General features: G+C 34.5%; 1 protein-coding gene across 2 annotated transcripts; it reads right to left on the bottom strand.

Moving 5' to 3' along the window:
* Positions 1–306: 306 nt before the first annotated feature.
* On the bottom strand, positions 307–19174 carry tuft1a (tuftelin 1a). 2 transcript variants are annotated; one of them, XM_051131157.1, is made up of 13 exons: positions 15269–15323; positions 15113–15189; positions 10748–10816; positions 9532–9633; positions 9353–9439; positions 9196–9261; positions 9014–9091; positions 6480–6590; positions 4542–4765; positions 4329–4434; positions 4154–4237; positions 1880–1974; positions 307–1766 (listed from the first exon to the last, which is right to left on the bottom strand). In XM_051131157.1, exons 1-13 carry the CDS (start codon positions 15306–15308, stop codon positions 1694–1696), a joined length of 1212 nt encoding a protein of 403 aa, XP_050987114.1. In that variant the 5' UTR covers positions 15309–15323; the 3' UTR covers positions 307–1693. The 2 variants fall into 2 exon arrangements, with proteins under 2 accessions (XP_050987114.1, XP_050987115.1); XM_051131158.1 differs by lacking the exons at positions 15113–15189; positions 15269–15323 and adding an exon at positions 18965–19174.
* Positions 19175–22571: the final 3397 nt, after the last annotated feature.

Below are 22571 nucleotides of genomic sequence, written 5' to 3'. Positions count from 1 at the left end.
ATTCCCCCTAATCGACCCTAAAATGTAATTGTGATGCAAAGCTGCATTTTCAGCAGTCATTACATCCTTGTCACATGATCCTTCATGCTGAACGTGCTGATCAAACAACTTGGAAACCAGTAATGTGAGGGGAATAAAATAACACGCTGCCGTGTTTACAGTGGAGGTCAGACTCCACAGTACTTCTTCATATCATAAAGTTGTGATAGAATATATATATTTCAGTGTTTTTAAGATGCCGTAAAACTCACCATATAACCATGAACCAGATTCCTTTGCTATGACAAAAGAGGCAAGACAATAACATTCATGAAACTAATTTATTTAGTTTTATGCCATTAAAATCAAGAATTGCAAACCACTCGTTTTTACTACAAAAATATTATTTAAAAAATAACAAAAGATGTTACATGCTAATATAAAGCCGAAGAAATTCACAAAAGGTTAAAGTTCACGCAGAGAAAATATACACACTATCTACAAATGTGAAGGTGGATAAACATGGTTATGAAAAGCGTTTTTCAAAACAACCCTGTCCAGATTTAAATTAATGGAGCATAAATAATCTGTTGTGGTATTATTAATGGTTCACGTGACATTACTTTGAGGTGGTCAGATCACTTCTCTAACTAGGTGTTATAAAATCAGCCTATTAAATGTTGTAAATGGCTAACTGAGAAAGTGTAGACTGTACAGCAGCGGCTGGCTGGACTGGTTAACAGAGGTCAAGCTGTGCCCTACTGGCCCAAACTGGTCTGGCTCAGTGGAGGACAAGTGATACATTCTTTCAAACTTATGAAACACTCACAAAGCGTCTTTGTTTTTTTGTTTTTCATAGAAGGTGAGTCATAAGATTCTCCCTGCTGTGTCTCTTTGGCATATAGATGGAATAAATATTTGTTGCAGTTTTTGTTTCAAAATGAACTTGACCCACTGTCTCCCCTTCAGTTCTTTCAGGACCGTCGGTTATCAGCATTATTAGACTCCAGACTCTCTGAAATGGGGGCTGAATGATAACAAAAATCTCAATAGCCATAACAGTACCACAGAACACATTTCCTGCCTTTACAAATTATTACAATTAAAAAAGAAAATCCTTCATCCATCTTTAATTCACATACCCCTGTCTTTCAAAATAAAATAAAATGAAGCAAAAAATAAAACAAAAATGTTCTTCCCATCCAGAGTCTCACAGATTTTCACCTGTGACTTCTGCGAACTCAGAAACCCACTAAAGTTTAGCTGAGCTAATACCAAAGGAGATTATGAGAGATAACGAGAGCTCAGTGAGGGTTTTTAGCAATACAATCTGTCTGTCTTTTAATTTGGAGTGAAAGACATCGTCTTCAGAGGGCCAGCCTCAAATAAATACCAAAATACCTCCAGAATCCATCTAGAACCCCTTCAGAATTGTCACAATGAGTTCTTCATTTGTTTTCTTCACTTGTCTTCATGTAAATGGGTATGTTCACTTTAACAGTTGCTGTTCTGTCAAATCTACATTGATACTTTATAGTTTGAGTACGTAATAATGGTTAGAAGTATTCTTGCAGAAAAGGCCTTTAGACATTAAAGCAATCGTATGTCATTTGTTGAAGGTCTGTGATGGTTATGTTGCTAGAATTCTCCTGCACTGTGTATGGGACAATGTTGCGGTTGTCATAGCATAGTTGTGATGTTGCTGTGGTAGTGTTCATGATTTAATTTCAATGACTTTGATGAAAGGCAGGCTCTTGTTGGTCTGGGTGGATGGTCTCAGAGGTTTGCTGCGGAGAAGACACATGAATTTGAATGTGTGGACTTGCATGTCCGTTATCAAGCATATGTGATCATTTGCATAAAACATTTGCATGTAGCTCTCGGGATCATTTGCGTGTACCTGTAGACGATCTGTGCATTGGTGTCTAATGGCAGGTAGGAATTTGACCTTTGACTCCCCAAGTAGTAATCCATCTGATCACGCATCTGTTTGTTCTGGAAGCAAAGCACATTCACAAAGGTCAGACGTCAGTAAAACATTCATGGGATTACAGATTAAACCAAATTTACGAATCTTTTTGTATTTTATTTTTATAAAGAAACATTTGTGTGCATTTTCATGAAATTATGATACAGAGGATAATTATAACTAAGGTTAGGAACCTAAAACTGATTATTTTTCAGAACGGGTTCCATGCTTTAAAATATCAAAACTAAATGATTCTAATTAGTTGGTTCCTTTTAGTGAATCAGAAACATTCAGCACAACCAGTGTAGTACAATTCCTGAACAAATGACTAAAGAATCAGTTCTTTTTTGAAGTTGTAAATAAAACAAAGATTACTGGAGTACACAAAAATACAATTTTTGTCTTTCAGTTACAACATTTCAATGAGTTACTTGCCATTCTTTATAATTATTTGTAAAATTTACAAGCAGTTTTTGAATGAAAACGGTTCCCTTTCAGTCAGTCACTCTCGATGTCACGTTAGTATGACCGACTAATTGAGATGCCATTTGTGTGATGGCACCAATGTGATGTTGCCATTTTCTTTCACAGGGAACGAGGGTTACATACGTAATCAAAAAGTTCCCTTTCAGTTGTTCACTCTCCACGTCACGTCGGTATGACCGACTAATTGGGATCTAAACAGGTCGGTCATACCGACTTGATGACTCCGTTTCCTCCTTCAGAAAACGAGGATTACATACCTATTTCTCTAGACATTTCTCTTACATCAAGTTTGTTTTGGTGTAGTTAAGAGCAATTATCAGATTGAACTCTGTGAAAAGGCACACCTTTTGCAACATTTAATTCTTTAAAGTGTGTTTATTATTGCTAAAAGAAAATTACTGCAGTCAAAAAGGTTTACTGACCTATTAAGAAAACTTTTTTCCTCAAAGTATTTTTTTTTCTACTCTACTTTTTTTTTTATTTTATAAATAAATTTTATTTTTTTTTTATTTTTATTTTATTTTAATGTAAATTCATGTCACAGTCACATTTTCATGGTTAAATAAACATACTTACACTATCAGAAAATGAAAAAAAAAATATATATATATTCTTGTATTTGTACATTAACAATGTAATCAATATTTTATTTATTAAAGCCAAGTATGAATCTTATCAAGTTAGTGTTTTTAAGCATTTTAAATTTATTCCAAAATAATAACTCAAGGCAGTAACAATTTAAACAATGTATTTTATTTGTAAATTTACATTCAGCTATTCCTTTAACTGTTTTTGAATTTTTCAGATCATCAGTCATCAAAGTTTGGTAAATACTGGTCACAGACACAGAGCTTTACTTTATATTTCACCTATCTGATTACTCACTAAAAACTCACACAGATCATGTTTATTTTGACGTAACACAGTGGTTTTATAAAACGGATAGTTCCTTAATTCTGACTGGTTAAGCAACGTTTGAAGCTGTTGTAAATTACTCTACAAACATGCACCTTTGTTTACTTTTGTGTGTTGCTTGGCAACCACTTTGTTGCAACCACAATGTAGTTCTTGAAGAACTACATTGTTGTGTGGAAGAATGCTGTTTTTATTAATATCATTACACTTTATTTGCTGTTTTATTTTGTGAAACCTTATTACGTATATGAAATAACCATTTTATAAAAGCAATAAGCCCCATTAAGCCGTGGTTTACAGTGAATTTATAACAGCTAAGGGGGTTTTAGGCACTACGCTTTGTGTCCTGCCAAACAACACCCCTTAGCTGTTATAAATTCACTATAAACCATGGCTTCTTTAATATCTAAATGTGTGAGTTGTTTACTTTAAATTATTTTTTAATTTTTTTTTTGTTTTTTTAAATTAGTCTTCCTATTAATGCCATTATATTGTTCATTCAGATGGATTGATGAACGTGGAACACACACGATCACAAGAGGCGGGATTTATCGCATGAACCAATCACAGCTGATCATAACCAGTCATATCCAATCATATCGTGGTAGAGGCATTGCCTCCTCTCACATGACTCCCCCCACCAAATTCATGGCATGCTTTAGGGAGTCTGTTAAACGTGTGATTTATACACTCTTTAATATTATGTTTTGTAATATTGACATTGTTTTTTTTTTTTACTACAAATATAATCCTATATTTTCCTCCCTTGCCCCCTCAGAAGAAACGCCACCGCTGTGTACTGACCTCTGCCTCCAGCATGGCCACTTTCTCCTCCAGCTCTCTGATCACTCTATCTCTCTCTTGAATCACCATGCGTGAGTTCTGAAGCTAGATGATACAAGGATGTAAAGTTTGAGTTAGTGAACCTTACATGATAGTATTTGTATGAGAGTCTGCGTTTGTGTACACACACATGTACCTGTTCAATCATTTGCCGTAGTTTTCTCTGTTGACTCTTGAGCATGTCATCCAAGTGATGAATCTTCTCTTTCAGAATGGCATTTTCCTTTTCCAGCTCTTCCAACCTGTTACATAATTAATCAACGTGTTTACACCAACACCCAACTGATGCATAAAGTTAAAAAAGGCAGCATAATGTGACAGAATAAGTCATATTCATCATGGCCCCTACCTCTCCCTTCCTGCAGGGGCCTCCTCCCTCAGTTCACGCAACTGCAGGAGTTCGGCTTCTTTGGTCATGAGTTGCTCTCTGAGGGTGGAGCTCTCCTGCTCCATGCCGCCCATTAGACGTCGCAGGTCCTCGATCTGCTGGTCCTGTTGCTCTTTGCTTTGCTGAACCTTTCTTAAATACTCACTCTGCTCAGATAACTGCTTCTTATACTGCTGTGCCTCTGCCTAAAACAACATGAACAGAGAAAAAGAATTAAGCACACGGCACAAAAGATACATTTATGTTTAACTATTACACAGCTTTCTGCAATACATGATTCTGACTGGTCAACGAGTCTGTGGCCAAATACTGTTTGTTCATTGAGCCCTAAAATGACTGTTGGCCCTGATTAACAATCCCATACACCACCAGTCAAAAGTTTTTGAACAGTAAGATTTTTTTCTGCTCACCAACCCTGCATTTATTTGGTCCAAAGTACAGCAAAAATAGTAAAATTTAGAAATATTTTTTACTATTTAAAATAACTGTTTTCTATTTGAACATATTTTGAAATATAATTTATTTCTGCGATCAAATCTTAATTTTCAGCATTATTACGCCAGTCTTCAGTGTCACATGATCCTTCAGAGATCATTCTAATATGCTAATTTCTAGGGCTGTAACGATAATCGCACAATGTCGTGAGGCGCGTTTAGTCAATGAAGCCGGTACTTTGATTAGTAGTAAAGCTCCATCACGTGCGTTCAGCTGGAGCGGCAAGTAATACACAGAGCTGTAAAGCACTGACAAGCTACGCCAAAATCGTGCGCAAAATCGAATCGCGATTTTGGCGTAGCTTGTCAGTGCTTTACGGCTCTGTGTATTACTTGCAGCTCCAGCTGAACGCACGTGATGGAGCTTTACTACTATCAAAGTACCGGCTTCATTGACTAAACGCGCCTCACGACATCGTTCGATTATCGTTACAGCCCTACTAATTTCCATTTTTTATTATTTAAAACAGTTTTTTTTTTTTCAGGATTTTTTGATGAATAGAAAAATCCAAAGATCAGCATATATCTGAACAACTTAATAATAATAATAATAATAATAAATGTTTTTGAGCAGCAGGAAAGTTGCTCAAAATCCAATGTCTATGTCACAGCTTAAAAACCTAATTGCTAAAATGGTAAATTTATTATTAAATATATCCTTATATATATTTACTACTAAAGTCTTAATTAATGTTAGAAAATCTCCTAATTCTGTCAAATAGTGTCTAAATCTTTAAGTTTTAAATCTTTAAAAAACTAATTTTGATGAAAGCAAATTAAAAGATTTTTTTTTTCTTTTTAAAATTTATTTAAACACGTTTGGATGGAAGCAACTTTAAATGATGGAATATGTATGTATGCATTTATTTATTTATTTTATAGTTTTTGAAAGCAATGTAAAATAATGGAAAATAGATTTATTTAAACTTTATTTTATTTATTCATTTACATTTTATTTTTTAAAATATAATTTTTTTTCGACATAAATATATTTAGTTTAAAACAACTTCCGACACCTACAGTACATTTTGTACAACAGAGACAGTTTCAGGAAGTTGAAAATGATTAAAAGCTTTAAGCTGTTTAATTTTTATCACATCATTCTGACATCAGCTGTTTGCTTAACATTGAAATAATTGACGTATACGATGCAAGCAGCAATTGATTACGAAACGCCACATCATCATGAAAAAATGTGCAATCTCGCCCCCACACGCAGTGTTCTTTCCCATTGGATCTGACCCAGTTGGCTTTTCCAGCAGGAATGTCTGCCACTGTATTAGTACAACTCACCTCTCACCTTCTCCAAAAACAAACTAACAAAGGTTCCTTTCAGTCCTTTCATTAGGACGCTTGTATGTTATGAAAGAAACGGATGGCAAAGAGTGCATGTTAAGTGACTAACCAGCAGTTTTTCTCTCTCCTCTTGGTGTTTCTTCTCAGCCTCTTGGAGTTGAGAATACAGACGCTTACTGGCTTCCCTCATCTTCTCTTTTTCCTGCTCATCCATACTATCCTAAGAGAGAACACAGTGATTAAATGTTACTGAAAAGAATCTGGAATTGGTTTGGTTACAGTTAAATTTGTATGTGTGTTCATGTCTTACATGTGTTTTGAATTAGTTATGCAACATTGTGGTTTAAGCAATAAAAAAATGAAGCAAACTGTACTCGATTACAAACCAGATCACTATCCCACAGTCACATAAACAAAATATATCTATACAAATTATGCCCATTGAAACTCTCCCAGTAGTTATTTATAGACGTGTGTGAGAGTGTGAGGACAATGTAAGTTAGACAGAAAGTGGGAGGGAGCTTCGTTCTATGTGCGTCAACAGGGTGTGTGTTCTAACAGTAAAATACTGACATATGCTGCTCAGCTTTTCCACCCGTTCTCCTGCTCTGACTACCCAAACACACGCATCCCGTTGGGAGGCTAATCCGCACAATTCAGTCCGAAAAAAAGAATGTGCTGCCGTCGCATTTAGTTTCATCAAGCGACAAAAGATAAGAATTTGAGGAATGTGAGAATCGTTAAAACCTGTTGAACAAATACTGTTGATTATAAAGAACCACGGATATTTATTGCAGGTGGCTTAACATGTTTCCCGGGCTGTGCGTTTTTGTGTGGATTCCAGGGTGATTAATTCCTATCTCCTGGATGATATAAATACTAATGGGTGTTTACTACTGCGGTTTCTTGATGTGCACTAACAGATTGTTAAGATTTGTTAATGGAGGTGTCAATGAGCAATTACCTAACTGATGAAAAAAAAAAAAACTAAAAAAAAATTAACACCCAAGGGATACAGATTTTTTTATACATTACATAACATGTCTGCACTAAAAGCATGCTGGTCATTTCAAATAGACGTTCGTGGAACAACAGCCTTTGAATGGCTCATAAATCATGTTTTATTTCAAAGCTAATAATATCAGCAGGTTTGTGTCAAGGTTAGGTTTGGGTTTAGGGGAACAGAAAATATTTTTGTTAGTATAAAAACTGAGATGCACAGATATCAACATTTTGGGTGATGTCAATAAGCTGATCATTATTTTCAGCTTTTTACCAATAAATGGCAGATATTCAAATTTGATGCTATTTTCTTTAACTAAATAAATAAATAAATAATTTAAATGTGACATGTGAATTTAGGCATCACAATGTTATAATGTAGAGTATGCATGAAATATTTTACATAAATTTATATTTATTTAGACATTTACTAAATATTACATTAAACATGGCTAAAATAGTTTTTTAAAATTAAGTTATGTTTTTGTTTTTTAGTTTTGTTTCTGATGACAGCAAATGTCATATAAAAGATAGGAATAGGGGAACTGAGTACATTATTTTGTCTAAATAATACAATAATGATACAAAGAAACAAGTACTGTATGCATCACTATTATAAATGTAAGTATGCAAAATGCATGTTTATTTAGATATTTGCTAAAGTTTAAATTTACCTGTTCTAAAAATATTTCGTTTTATTAGTGCTCAATGATGGCAAAGAATATAAAAAAATGAAAAAGGGAAATAAGCATAAAAAGCTGCAATAGTTTTAACTTCTAAAAAGTGAATTTAGGTGTCACTTTATTAGAAATTACAGTATGACAGTACGTCTGACAGTGCTCGGTAGTTACTGATCACATGTCATTTGGATTACGTAATCAGATTCCAATAATTAAATACTTGTAATTAGATTAAATTACATTTTAAAATACTCGTAATAAGATTACAGTTACTTTTATATGGATTACATGATTACATATTATTTACACAATGGACATAAATTAATTACAATTTATTCATTAAGCACATTATTTTTTTATTTGATCCTCTTTCACCTAATATATTTACTTGAAGTACCCCTAAGATTTTATAAATAATATTTTAATAATTAAGTATAATTAAGTAGGTTCTCTGACATTGGTTATGGTCACATAAAATGGTAGACATATAAAAAAATATATATATATATTTTTTTTTTAGGTGTTTTATTTTGATTGATTCTAAAATGATTTATTTTAACATTTAATTAATTATTAGCTGTTCATTAAACTCATAGTTCCTTCACAAACCCCAGTTTGGGAAACCTTGACATAATGTTAAATGCACTTCATGTTGTTAATAACAAAGAATATAATATATTTTATTATGTTTTGAATTTTTATATCAATATGGTACAATATTATCCTGTTTAAATCATTGTGGTAAACGAGATAATGAGGTCAAAAGTAATCTAAAAGTAATCTGATTATATTACCTGAAAATGTGTAATGTAATAGACTACACTACTAACTACAGTTTTGTCATGTCATTTGGAATCAGTAACGGACTACAATTTGTAAGTAATCTACCCAGCTCTGTCGACCGATAACCTGCGTGCGTGTGTGTGTGTGTGCAAAGCAACAGCGCATAAAAATGTCTCACCTGTCTCTCTAAACCATTTATGGCCTGTGTTAGTGTTGAATGAGTGCCATTAACTCGTTTGAGGCCAGATAACACCAGCTGAGGGTGAGAAAAGGAGAGCTGGTTAACATTTTATTGTTAATACAGCTTAAAAGAACACATATACAGTACAGTATGCAGATTGATGTGTTGTCTCATCTCACCTTATGTTCTGTCCTGTGACTTTTAGCTGCCATCTGCTCTCTGAGGTTTTTAAGACAGTATCTCACCTAAACACAGTACAGCACTATGAATGCACATGTTCTGAAAACATCCAAACATAGAAAAGTGGGAAAAGATACTGAGGATTTTTGCTCTTACCTCCTGTATTTGTGTAACTTCCTCTGAGAGCATCTTTAGACTCTGTTGGTGTCTGGCTTGTGCTTCTTTGCGGTCTTCCAGATATACCTGGTTTAGGCAGAATTACAAATTCAGCTCAGAATCAGACCATTTACATTAAACCTCAAACTTCCAGATGTAACTGATCTATCATGACCTACCTTAATGACTTCCCCTTGGTCCTCAGACTGCTTGACCAGATCAGACTTCAATGGCTGTCTCTCATAAGTTGGTTGTACCAAAGCAAAAGCTCTGCCAATTGGCTGGAATGACATGAAAAATACATATTAAATCCCTATTGTGTGCATAGTATCTAAATATGTTATTAACTGCACTTTCATGTCATGCAACATCTACAGGCTTGATCAGGGGAATTTCAACCTATTAAAAGTAGTATGACATCTTAATTCTCTAGAACTTACGTAATCATTTTTTAAATAATGTACTGCAAAAATATTTAAGATGATTCATCAATATTTCTAAATATAAGCTTAACTCATACCAATCTAACTTTCTCAGACTAAACCTTTACATCTGCATCTCTTTGCAGAAAACAAAGGCCCCTTTCTGAACAGGAGGTATAAATAACCCTAACACACAGAGAGTAGCAGGAAACCCCTTAAAGAGCAGGAATGGGCGCAGATGTGGGAAAAGGGACATGGAAAGTTATGCAATTTCTGGAATCTGAAACAATGAGCCTCTGGTCCTACAAGAACGTCCCCTGGAACACAGCCACATGTTCCTTGTGTTTATAGAGCTCTGGCAGACAGACAGAACAAGAGAAATGAACCAAAGAGAGTGTGTGTGGGGTGGGAGTGGGGGTAATTCCACTGAAGTTAATCTGAAATGATTCTGCAGAATCGCTATCACAGCAAAACCAGAAATAACTAGAGATAATCAAAGATAAGCATACAATACACAACTACAAACATTGCGACATCCAAAAATTGTATCTGTGGCCATGTGCATCCTAGTACATCTAACCTGAAGCAAACGGGCAATGAGTTTTACTTTTCAGATTCGAATGAGATCTTTTTATTATGTAACTGACTTAAAAAGTTATAACCAGTCGTATGTTTATTATATGTACATATAATATACATATATGCACATTGACATAGAGTGAGGTCAGGCTTAATGATAGTAATACTGTCTTGGTATTATACTAGAATGTTTTACTAAAGCATAAACATCAGAGATTTAAAGCAGAAAGGGTTTCAAACAAGCACTTCTAGAACATTCCCAGTGTCAAAAACTGTAAAACTGTACATAAATGCTTAAAAACATTGAACGAAGAGCTTGAATATGAATGTGACATCTGAAAATGTCAAGACTAGAGATGAGCATATCTATAAATAGAAAGAAACAGACATTTACCTTATCTGTGGTGGGCGTCTGGTGCTGGTTCTGCTCGTGGAGAGTCAATCTGAGCGTCCTGTGCCCGTTCTGAGTAATGACATGAAGAGAAGCACGAATGTGAGCGACGGATGCAACAAAGAGACCGTTATAGACAGCAGAAGGGTGGGAACTGTATAGATGAGGGGAACATGTGGGGAGGAGAAACTGAGTAATGCCTTCTGAAAGAGAGAGAGAGAGAGAGAGAGACTGAGTGGAGGCCAATGGCCCATTAGAGGTTGGCATGGAGGTCTGTGGTTACTCAATGCGAAAGAAAAAAAACGAAAGCGAAAGGCATTTACAGTCCAGTCTCTAGGATATACAAACTCTGATTTGATTTGTTCCTCAGCTTCTGGAAAATTCTTGAGCCGTGCTGGGTTTGCCAAAACTTCGTATTTGAATGTAAATTTAAATCATCACATAGATGGAGGCGGGACGCCACAAATCTAAACGGAACAATGCGTTCCAGCTCAGAATGAAATATCACCATGACAACCCAGGCACCCATCAACAACATAAACTATGTCTGCTGGACACAGGAAGAGACAAAACAGAGACTATAAAGCTTTGGCAACAACACAAACAGTTGAGAGGACACACTCTTACACAACATAAGATAACATCCACATGACCAAATTTAGAAAGCCTAACAGAATAACTGTATATGGTATTCAAGCACATAATCTGATGAAATATGTAAAATAATAAACACTGGACCAATTAAACCAACCACAGATGGCTGGATAACTGTGTGTGTGTGCCCATGCATAAATCCAGAACATTCTGCTGTCTCTAAATGTAGACCCACAGTGAGATGGGAGGTCCTGAAAGCGAGCATGTGGCAGACGGCGTGCACGAACTATGACATGTTTATTAAATATGTGTGAGACAGGCTCAGACCGACTGTGATAAACATATCCCTGGTCATCACTGGGGTGAAGATCAAGCGTCTGAAAAGTCTGAACAAAGGTGACAGAAGTCATTACACATTCACATGAGACACATTCCTGTCATACTGTATTTAGATTAAATGTGATTCATATTTAGCGTCGTTAGGCCAGGTATTATTTTTGTAATTTTAGCGTGTAATAAATGTGGGAATAGAAGCCGACAGATTGGTTTAGTGCCGATAACAAGGAATATAAAAGAAAAGGTGATGTGTACAGTGCTAATGAGGTATGATGGGAGATGACTGCTACAGTGAACCTGACATCATGTACAAATAAAGAGGCTGCAGTGAGTTCATAAAAATGCTGCAAATTATTATTAGCCTTTATCATCCCTGTGACGATATAGTAATAAGTAATAATGAGACAGAATATGAAATACGATACAAGGCAAATTACTATCAAAGTGCAAATGACATTATATAACATTATGTGATTAAGTAATCAAGAAAACTTCTATTCTTTGACAAACCGTGCAGCATTAGTGACACATGCAAAAACATGACTTGCATTCATACAGCCATGAAAGAGTTTTGTATTTTAGATATATGTAATAATGTTTAACATAGGGCTGGACGATATGGCCAAAATTTATATCACAATATATTTCCTATTTTTGGTCAATACGATATAATTCCGATATCAAAACTATAGTTTTATATCCTATAAGACTATATAACATCTTAAGGGGAAAAAAACAGCACACATAAATGAATTTTCACCTTTTATTTGTATTTAGCGTTCATATGAACAAGAAATGTGAAATCACTGTCAAATAAATATAAGAATGTCAGACTCACCTTAATAATATTAATATCTTTATCTTAAACTATAACTATAACATAGACTGATTATTCTTATAGATTGAAACGAATCTGCTTTAGCCAAGATAAAGAATATAAAAAGTGGTTATTGCGACTTATCTTACAATTCTGAATTTTTTTTCTCAGAATTGCGTGATATAAACTCGCAATTCTGAGAAATGAAGGCACAATTGCGTGATGTATATTTATGTATATTAAAATATCGGAAATGTGTTTAAAACTCATATCACCGTTATTGAAAAAAATTATGTCGTGATATATACTGATATTGAATTATTGTCCAGACCTAGTTTAACAAATATTTTCAAGATTTTGATTTAATTTTGATTTGATTTGTTTTGTTGGTCTGGAGTTTACAAAATTATAGAAGCATGAAAAAGATATTTGTTTCTTGGAATTGAGTTTTTCTCACATGACTGACTTCACTTACAAATTTGATGAGTTGATGAGATCTCAGATTTAAAGTTTAAATCTATGGAAATGTATTTGCATGCATGATAAACTGATGAACATGATGAATGTCTTTTGTTTCGCAGCCCATTCGTGCCACAGAATAAAAAAAAATAGGTAATAGTGACTTTTTATCTCACAGTTCTGTCTTTTTTCTTGCAATGCTGTGAGGAAAAAAAAGTCAGAGCTGTGAGATTTTCTTTGATCAGGGACTGACTCATGCATGTGAAATCGCTCTGTCAGAGACATAGCACAACCAAATCAGTGTTTAGTCAGAGTTTAGCCAGTCATCTCAAAGGAACATAACATCTGCATGTTTACAGAATGATGTTAGACAGATGTTGATTCAATTCTTTGCAGGTGACCAGTCGAGTCAAGATCATTAGATCTCTGTTATTAGCATCTGTTATTATGTCGAGATCAGGCAAAAATAAAGTCATGCTCATGACAACAGAAGAAAAATAAGATAACGTATGACCTCTTTTGTCTTCTGTAGTTGGTTCATGCCTTTTTTGAAAGCTAAAAGCCAGGTGTACTGAGTCTGACCTTAGCCAAAGTCCAGCTGTTACACAATACAGGTGCTACATCTACTGTTTATCACATAGCGACAATCAAATGCTACACCTTTGTACCTTATTTATTTCAATAGCGCATATAAGTACATCTTACATGTACATATTAGAAAAATTTTGTCCAATTTATTACAGTAAATGCCGTTTTGGCGCTGTTTAATGTGAGTGATAGATCGATGTACCGCTGATGATACATGGTGCAACTTTTTAAGCAATTTTGCTGGGCAACTTTTTTTAAGCAATGTTGCTTGGGCACTCTTACATTAAGAATGGGTATCAACTTTCTATCTGGACACTTTAGATCGGTCATGGGCCCTGTGTCTCACCTGGTTGCCCGTTGACGACAACATTGCCCAAAGCTGGCTGGCAACATTGCTCAGAAAGTTGCCCCATGTATCATTAACCTCAGAAAAGCAGCGAAGCACACGTGAACTGATCGTCTCCTCCGCTTTGATTTGAAATAAACATGAACGAATGTCCTAATTGCTCAGTGTTTCAACTGTGCAAAGATGTCAATATATCAGCATGTAAACAATGTCACGTAACGTCACGCTTCGGTGAGCATAAACTCAATAATCAGCTAAAAAATAAACTATAGAGTGGAGCATTTTGCCAAATATATGCAACACATAACATAATCATTATAAGTTTTACTGTTCTTCAGTGTTTAAGTTTGAATTAATCCGTCAAGTTTTTATGACAGCCGCCATTTAAATGTTTATATGAATTGGATTAGAAAAATAATTATGTAATTGTATAATGAGTTTAATTTAAGCATTTCTATACAAATCAGTTCATTTTTTAGCTTTAATATTATATTAATGTAGTACCAACTGACTCTCATGTATATTTTACAGCATTAGTTGAGGTTTTCCTTAAGAAAATTTGGCATGTACTGTACCTGATATATTCAAAACAATTAATACTGAATTGAATAGGAAATCGAACTGAATTACAAGAATCAGAATTTGTGCCAAAACCCAGCCCTACATATTAGTACCTAAATTATACATATTAGTACCTTTTGTACAGGTACTGCCCCAGAGACAGGTTTTGTTTGTTTGTTTTTCTGCGAGTTTAGGGACTGTATGTGAAACATCTTTAGACAGACAATACATTACAAACAAACAGCGTGGTGCTACAGCTTACCAAACTACCACAGAGCACTCTGTAATCGACATGTTTCGTCAAGAACATTCCATGTAAAGCTGCGACTTGCACACCACTGTATTACATACCACAAAGCCGAATTACATCATTAGCCCAGTAATGCAAGTTTGTAAACGCAAGCTGTCCAAGTAAAGGAAAAAAAGGCCTGTCACTATTGTACCACTTACTAAATCAGTAGACAAAACACAGCCACACCTCAACCCACCTGGCCAAAGCAACGCATTTATGGTAATCCCATAAATGAGACAAAACAAGCATCAGACAAACAGACTAGACGGAAGGCAATTGAATAGACAAAACAACAAAATGACAACCAACCGACAACCATCTGTTTGGGACTCAAAACAAATTCAAAGTAAATTAATTATCCCTTAATATATTTACCTGAGCAAACTCACAGGTCCTACCGCAGGGACGTCCTGTGACTGTGTGTGAATCGGGTGTTTCCATAGAAGGCAAAGCTGCATTTAAGAGTCAAGATGAGCCAAGTTCAACACCACACCTCAAGCCAAGAGAACAACAAAGACACACAACACACACCTGCAAAATGACACGCACCCAGCACAAAAACAATTTTCATGCCTGTAATGGGAGAGGATTAAAAAAAATCTATTTGGAAAGAAGATTGTGAGGATTTTGCTCGGGGCATCAGAACAACAGGCTTTTCATTACAACAAAGTGTTACATACCAAAACCCCTCTGATAACACGGCATCGCACTTTTTAAATGGACACAGGCATACAAATATGCACGCAAAGCCTCTGACTGACAGGAACGGTCATTATTTAGATGTTACATAAGAGATTTGCATATTTTGTGTTCCAAGGAAATAGAAAAGAGGCGTAGGCACTGGGGTATTAAGAAAACAAACTGGTATTAAAAAAGATGAAGATGAAGAAAGATGGATTGCAGTGTTTGTTCACTGGAAATCAAACCGGGTCAGAGTGAAACCTGAACGCAGGTGTGAGGAACAAAGCAGAGAGACAGAAAGAGAGAGACAGGACATAGAGAAAGGGATGGGTGAAAAAGAGAGGGAACATAGGGGGGGTTGTTTGAGCCGTGAGTGGAATGTGTCATTGGATATGGGCCTCTGGCCTCTCAAAGAGACAGACAAAGGACAAGCGTTTTTCCTTGGTAAGATGTAAAGGTCACGCGAGAAATCTGAACAGACGCTTGAAACATGAGACTGTATATAGACAATGGTGACTTTACACAAACACTGAATCTGAGTGAACTGAAACATTAATGACGGACCATTAATCATGTTAGAATTAAAAGAATTTGGATTTAAAAAAATAATAAGTTAAAAGATGATGAGTTGCAAAAGTCATTGAATGAATGAGCGGATAGATAGATAAATAAATACAATTTTTGTATTTAAAAATACAAAACAGTTTTATGATGTTCTGTCAATATTCAGTTAATTTTATCATTATATTAACAAATTAATTTTTTGTAAAAAATGCAAATTTTACTAAACATTTTGAGTCTCAAATATTAAAAAATGCTATTTTTTTAAACAACTTAAAAACCCTTGTCAGACCAACAAAATGACCCCAAATGTTGTCCCAACTAGTTAGCTGTGAATTATATGTTGTTGAAATGTTAAGGCTTTGTGAGTTCCCAGCATGCATTGCAGCATGAAAAAAGTATGCAGTTACTGTTACAAGATTATTGTTTTGCTGTTTGCGGACTTCATTTAAACTTTTTTATTGTTTTGTCATTATTGTTAGTTATTTGTTACACTGTGATGTAAAGAGCTTATCTTTTTAACATTTGTTGATTGCAACCATTTTTGAGGTTTGTGTGTCTAGTTTTGAGGCCTAGAGTATGTTCAACCATTTATATCTGATTGCTGGATATCTTAGTCTTGTAAGATGTTTTATAAACAAAGACAATGTTGTCTACATATTAGACCAAATTATCCATTAAGGTTTCTATAGCAATTTACACTTTGTGTAAATAAACAAAAAATTAATACATAAAAAAGTAAATTAATTGCTGTTTCAGTTGCTGTGACAAGACATTTTCTGTTAGCTAATAAGACAATCAGCATTGCATGAACAAATTTATGTTGGCTAAACAAAATATCTTTACTGAGAAAAACTAAAAAACTATTGTTGAGAGAACTCAAAAGTCTTACTGCATCAAGTTGCCTTATTATTATTAACTATTTATTTTTTTACAGTGTATTTAAATGTTGTTTAAATATGTTTTGCTTCATCAAAAGTATTTGCATATGGTTGGGCATTTCCTGCTCCACATTAAAGGGCCTTTTATTTCACACTTGGGAGTGAAAGCTTAATGTTTTTCTAAGAATATTCAAATCAGTTATTTATATTTTTTATTTTTGAATTTCTTATGTTTTGAAATAAAAAAAACATATTTTCTTTGAATAAATAGTTCAGTTGAGTTTACAATGGTTCTTACTAGTAATTAGTGTACTTAGAAGTACTTCCAACGTTGTGACAAGACAAAATACAAGTCAATTTCACCGCAGTGTTCTTTGGAACTCTGTCACCTCAAGGCAACACAACCAAGCCAAGCTTTCACATAGTGTACATTTTTGTTACTACTGTACTGTATAAACTGTACTGTGTCACCCCAGGGTAACCCCAGGATAATACAATCTGCTGTATAATGTGAAGTTGATGAGGGAGGCAAAACATGTACTTTCACAGAAGCCACATAAAGAGTGAGTAAATACACGTCTGAAGTTAAATATTTGTTGTTTGAGTCTTAAACCTATGCCAAAAGCGAAAGAGGTATTGATCAAGGGAGGGGGTAAATGAGCAAAATAAATGGAGTTAATGGGGGAGAGAGAAAGTAAATATACAGTTGGTTGAACAAAGGTTTTAAAAAAAATAGTTTAAAAAAGGCGGAAACACCTTACATAACCTGAGACAATCCGGCTAAACTGAAAACAATATAGCTACAAAAAAAAACAATATAGCTACAAAAAAAAAGCTTTTCTTGGCTTTCACTTTAGATGAAAAAGGACATTTTTTTGCCTTTTCATCTCCAAATTACAAAGGATAAAAGAGAAAAAAAGTGTAAAACTGTACTGTTTTTTTTTAACCCTAATCTACTAGATAACTATGGAATCATTAAAACTCCCTTTAGAAGTGAATCTGTAAGTGTGCGACCCCTCTAAAGGATGCATCTCAAATGGTCTTTGACTATGTGATGCTTGACAAGTCCATTAAAGAGCTTCCTGCTGAATGATGTCCTGTTTTTATATTTGCAAATTAAAAAGATGCAAAAAACAGTAGCTGGGGAAAACCACAACCTACAGTATAGTGCATTATCAGGTCAGACTTTGGAATGGCCAGCATGTTAAAATAGGAAGGAAACCTTCCACAATCAAGCAAATGCTTAAGCCCTGTCTCACTTCCTATACCAGCTTGCATGCAGAAAGCATGAAATATATGTTCTATGATACTAAAAGAGGTCATAAAAACCAGTAAGGGCACAACGCTGCCCAGCAACCTCGAAAGATAAGGTTAATAATCATCTAACTCCACATAACTCTTTTTATATACAGTGCTGATTGAACAGATACAGGCACAGCTGGTATTTGGCTTAACTATCTCTTGTGCGTGCACAAATGCCTCTTACAGGTTATTAGGGAAACCAAATATCAAGTAAGTGACATTAAACCAGATTAAGCATCTGTTGTGCATACAGAGAAGGGCAAAGCGAGGTAAAGGAGGTTTAGTGCAGCTTGCCACTATAAATACTGTTAATTAATAAAGAGTCACATTTAAACTGAAACCATTTGGTTTTGAAAACTTCATTTTTACGATATAAATGAATGAATGAAGCACTGGACCATGTAAATACATGAGGGATCATGTAGCGCATTTAATATTTTACCAGGAAGAATGCGTTACAGGATCAAAGTTCGCTTTTATGAGTATGATGCGAAAGCGACCCAGAAACCTTTGGCAACATGTGTTAAAACTTTCCTTAAAACGAACTATTTTAGTTATATTTTAATCATCGATACATGTATAATCATCTTATAATCAATATATTTTAATTTCACTAGTGCATGAAGTAGGCTAGTCTATATTCACAAGCATTTTATGAGTATTTTATGATGTAGATGTTTTATGATGCAACAGCTATTAAAACCTGTGCAGATACATTTAAGCTAAAACAAACTTAATTTGATATTTTTTCTGATATCTAGACATAGTAAATAATACAGTATTGAATAAAAATGGTACATACCATTTTGTCATCCCATCTGATTTCATCAAATGTGCACATACTCCCCATTCGATTCATTTTAGCGTAATGTATCTAATCTCAAAAGACTTCAGTAAATACAGTCAGATAAGAGTAGAAGTTGAATATCCCACTGCGGGCGCGAACTCGTCTCTGTTGTGTTTTGTTGTGTTCTGATATCGTCAGTCACGCTGAATAATAAATAGCCTCGGAGCAGGTCTCACTGCGAGTTTAACAGTTCTGTCAGACACTCCCCTCTTTCTCGCAGGTTTCACGGGTCGTTACAACGTCAGAGTGAAATCTGTCGTGTGACCTCATTGCGTCGGCATCTCTCTCCGTTTGTTTCGCCTCAGCCCGCGGGAACAGCGCGTCATGTTGCGTGTTTCACCTATGCGACTCAAAGTCAATCCACTATCCTGAGGTTACGGAAAATTAAGCAATGCGATTTGACAGAAGATATCTTCCAAGTTAGTTTTAGTCAGTTTCTTAAGAATGATAGCCTGAAAACAAAGCCCTGCCTAAGGTAAGTTAGCAAACGCCTGTTCAAAGCAAAAGAAAAACTGAAGGACATCAAGAAGTGTGACTGAATAAACGTTAATCATTTTCACAGTTGAATATTAAAGGCAGCTTTAGTAGTAGTAGTAGTAGTAAACATCATAGGCATCATCATCACAAATAATTACTATTATTACAACAATTATTATTGTTATACAGTAAAGTAAATCAAAGTTTAAATGTAAAAAGATGTAAAATGTACATAATGTAGGGGAGAGTGGGGACTAAAGTACCATTTTTCAGAAAAACATAAGTTAAAAAGATAAAGTTGTACACAGATGTATTTTTGCTGTGGCCTTTAACTCAGACGTGTGGTTTGTTAATAACAGGTGGTGTTTTGTAAAAATGTAGAAAGACTTCAGTATAATTTCAGTTTGAACATAAGTTGCATATTGTTACTTTCGACCCCGCTGGTTGGGACGAAAGTAACACAACAATACAAGCTAGATTTTTTGTGTTATTCCTTTTTTTTATTAAATACATGACTATGACCTTGATAATATGTGACTGCAAACATATTTTGTCCTTAATCTTTGCAAAAAATTATTACATTTTCCTTTTAAATTTAAGTTTTATCAAACGTCTCAAAAAGTAAGTGTACAAACTTGAATTTGTTTAAATTAAATAGTTTAAAATTTTTTATAAAACATTTTTAACAGAATGAACAATATGAAAATTAAATTAAATTAGCATAATGTAAATTCTCAGTAGAGAATGTTTCTATTCAGTTGTTTGTATGCATGAATTCAAAATGTGCATAAAACATCTGGAAACATTGCAAATTTATAGGTGGAGGTGGAAAAGCTAAAACCTAAATATGACTAAGGTAAATGCAATGTAGCAACAGCCCTGAGATTGATATTCCTGACAGATAGGTTTATGTCCAGAAATGCCCTCTCATGAACATGTGGCTGAATCAGACCCGTGTCTGTCTTTCGGACCCTCACTCTTGGCATAGTCTCTTGGTGTAATACAGCATAAACATTTATAATAAACGTTTTAATAAATGATGCAACACACAGAAAGTCACCAAATTAGCATGCTGCGGGACAAAAGAAACACTTGTTGTCACTGTAGGGGGACAAAAAGTGTTACTTTCGTCCCGACAGGAGCTCCTGACATTTAAATCCAATTTACTTATATACTGAGAAAGTCTGAAAATCCAAACTTCAGGATGTATTACAACACTAAATAACATGTAGATTGATCATTACTGTGACACCTGAAATGAGAAACAACACAATTATTTAAAAAAAATATTACCGCTTTCATAATGTACTTATTGTATTCGAAAACTGCTTTCCGGACCTAACCGCGGGAAACAATGATGAAATCACGTGATATTTCTTAGCCATCAAGGGTTGCGTGCTAAATGTGCTGTCATAGTTTGAAAAGCAAATATAGTCTGGGCTCTGAGAAAATAGCTTTGTTACTTTCGTCCCTGCTCACAGTATCCAACTATTCCTTATCAATTCCTGATTAACTTATCATTTTAACTTATAAAGGAATTTTGACTCAAGTGAGGTAATCAGACTCCTGTGTGAGTAATAGTCAACATTCACCTGAATCCCATCTCAAAGTCCTATAATTTGATGTTTCACATAGTAATTATTGGATGAACACTGAAGTTTGCATCACTGTGGTCTAGACCAGACACAACTGGAATAAAAGCAGAAGAGAGCTGGAGTTTGATAAGCGGTTTTGAAGGACAGTCGTAGCCCAGATATGCAACAAAAGAAACACTTTAGTAATACTCTGGGACGTCAGATAATAATGAACAACAACAAAAATCCAAATGCTTCCATTTATGTCCCTATCTTTCAATCATTCTTCAAATATGTTTAATAGTAAATTGCTGTTAAATTGTATATTGAAAAAGAATAATAATAATAATAAATAAAAGAAATGCCAAGAGTCATTATACAACAGTTACCATTTGTGTCTCTCATACGAATGTGTGTATAACAATGCATCACACCCCTGTTACCATGTCGGCTTTTTAACGACAGTTAAAAATCAGTTATAAATCAGTAAAACTTTGTCATTTTGTCATTCTTTCAAGAGTAATGATTTTAAGGACATCACTTTAAGGTTCATCACTTGTTTTGTAGATGGAAGATTTGAAATGCCATCCCTGTTACCTTGATTTTGTAAACAAATTACTATTAAAATAGATATTTATGGACATATCAGCATCAAATTATAAAAAGCACCTTGCAGTTTCAAAACCTTCGAGCTCAAGACTTGTAGTAATGTCAAACTGAACTGTAAAAACTGTCAACCCTGTTACATCTCTAGACGTAATTACATTCAAACCTAAATTTATTCACAGTTTATTCGCTATAGCTTAGAAAATGATAATAAAATATGACAAGAACTCAGAGTTAAACTGTCTCAGAACAAATTTATCTTGATAATGTCAAAAAACTTTAATAGAAATGAATTTCAGTCAACCAAAAAAAAAAAATCAGACAACTGTTAGTATAAAAATGTTGACCAATTACCAAGCAATGGTTAATTTTGTTCAGTCTGTGGTGTAAAAAGGTTGCATTAGCGATTAAAGAAAAAACACTTAAGCATAACATGGTCAGGTCAAAGTGTGTGAATAATTTTTACCAAATGTTTTATTAATTTTACTGGTAGTCCACTGTATGAAGAATTTTTGGGTATAATATGTCAGTTTACTTTATTTTGCTGTACATAAATTAACTAGTGTCCTGCACCCACTATAAAAATATATCTGGTGTCTGAATAATTTTTGTTTTGACTGTATATCTAAAAAAAAAAGGCACACATGGCCCTTAAGGCTCCAGATCTGTTTATAGGAATTTCAGTTGTGTCAATATTGTGTCTAAATGTGGCTCTTCAGCTGGCTTTGAATTGTATTTAAGTTTAGATGTTTTTATTTATTAAGTTTTGATTGTTAGATGTTTTATTTTTTCAGTGATAAATAAATAAAAAGCATTTTCACAGTAATACCAAGTCATTCATGAAAATTTGCCTGAGGCTTTACACTCTGATGAACCCGACCCTTCCTTTTAAAAAATAGTTTCAG

This window comes from Labeo rohita, chromosome 16 (genome assembly GCF_022985175.1).
Source record: "Labeo rohita strain BAU-BD-2019 chromosome 16, IGBB_LRoh.1.0, whole genome shotgun sequence".
Classification (NCBI taxonomy): domain Eukaryota; kingdom Metazoa; phylum Chordata; class Actinopteri; order Cypriniformes; family Cyprinidae; genus Labeo; species Labeo rohita.
Note: the sequence above shows the minus strand (reverse complement) of the source record. Positions and strands in the feature narration are given on the sequence as shown.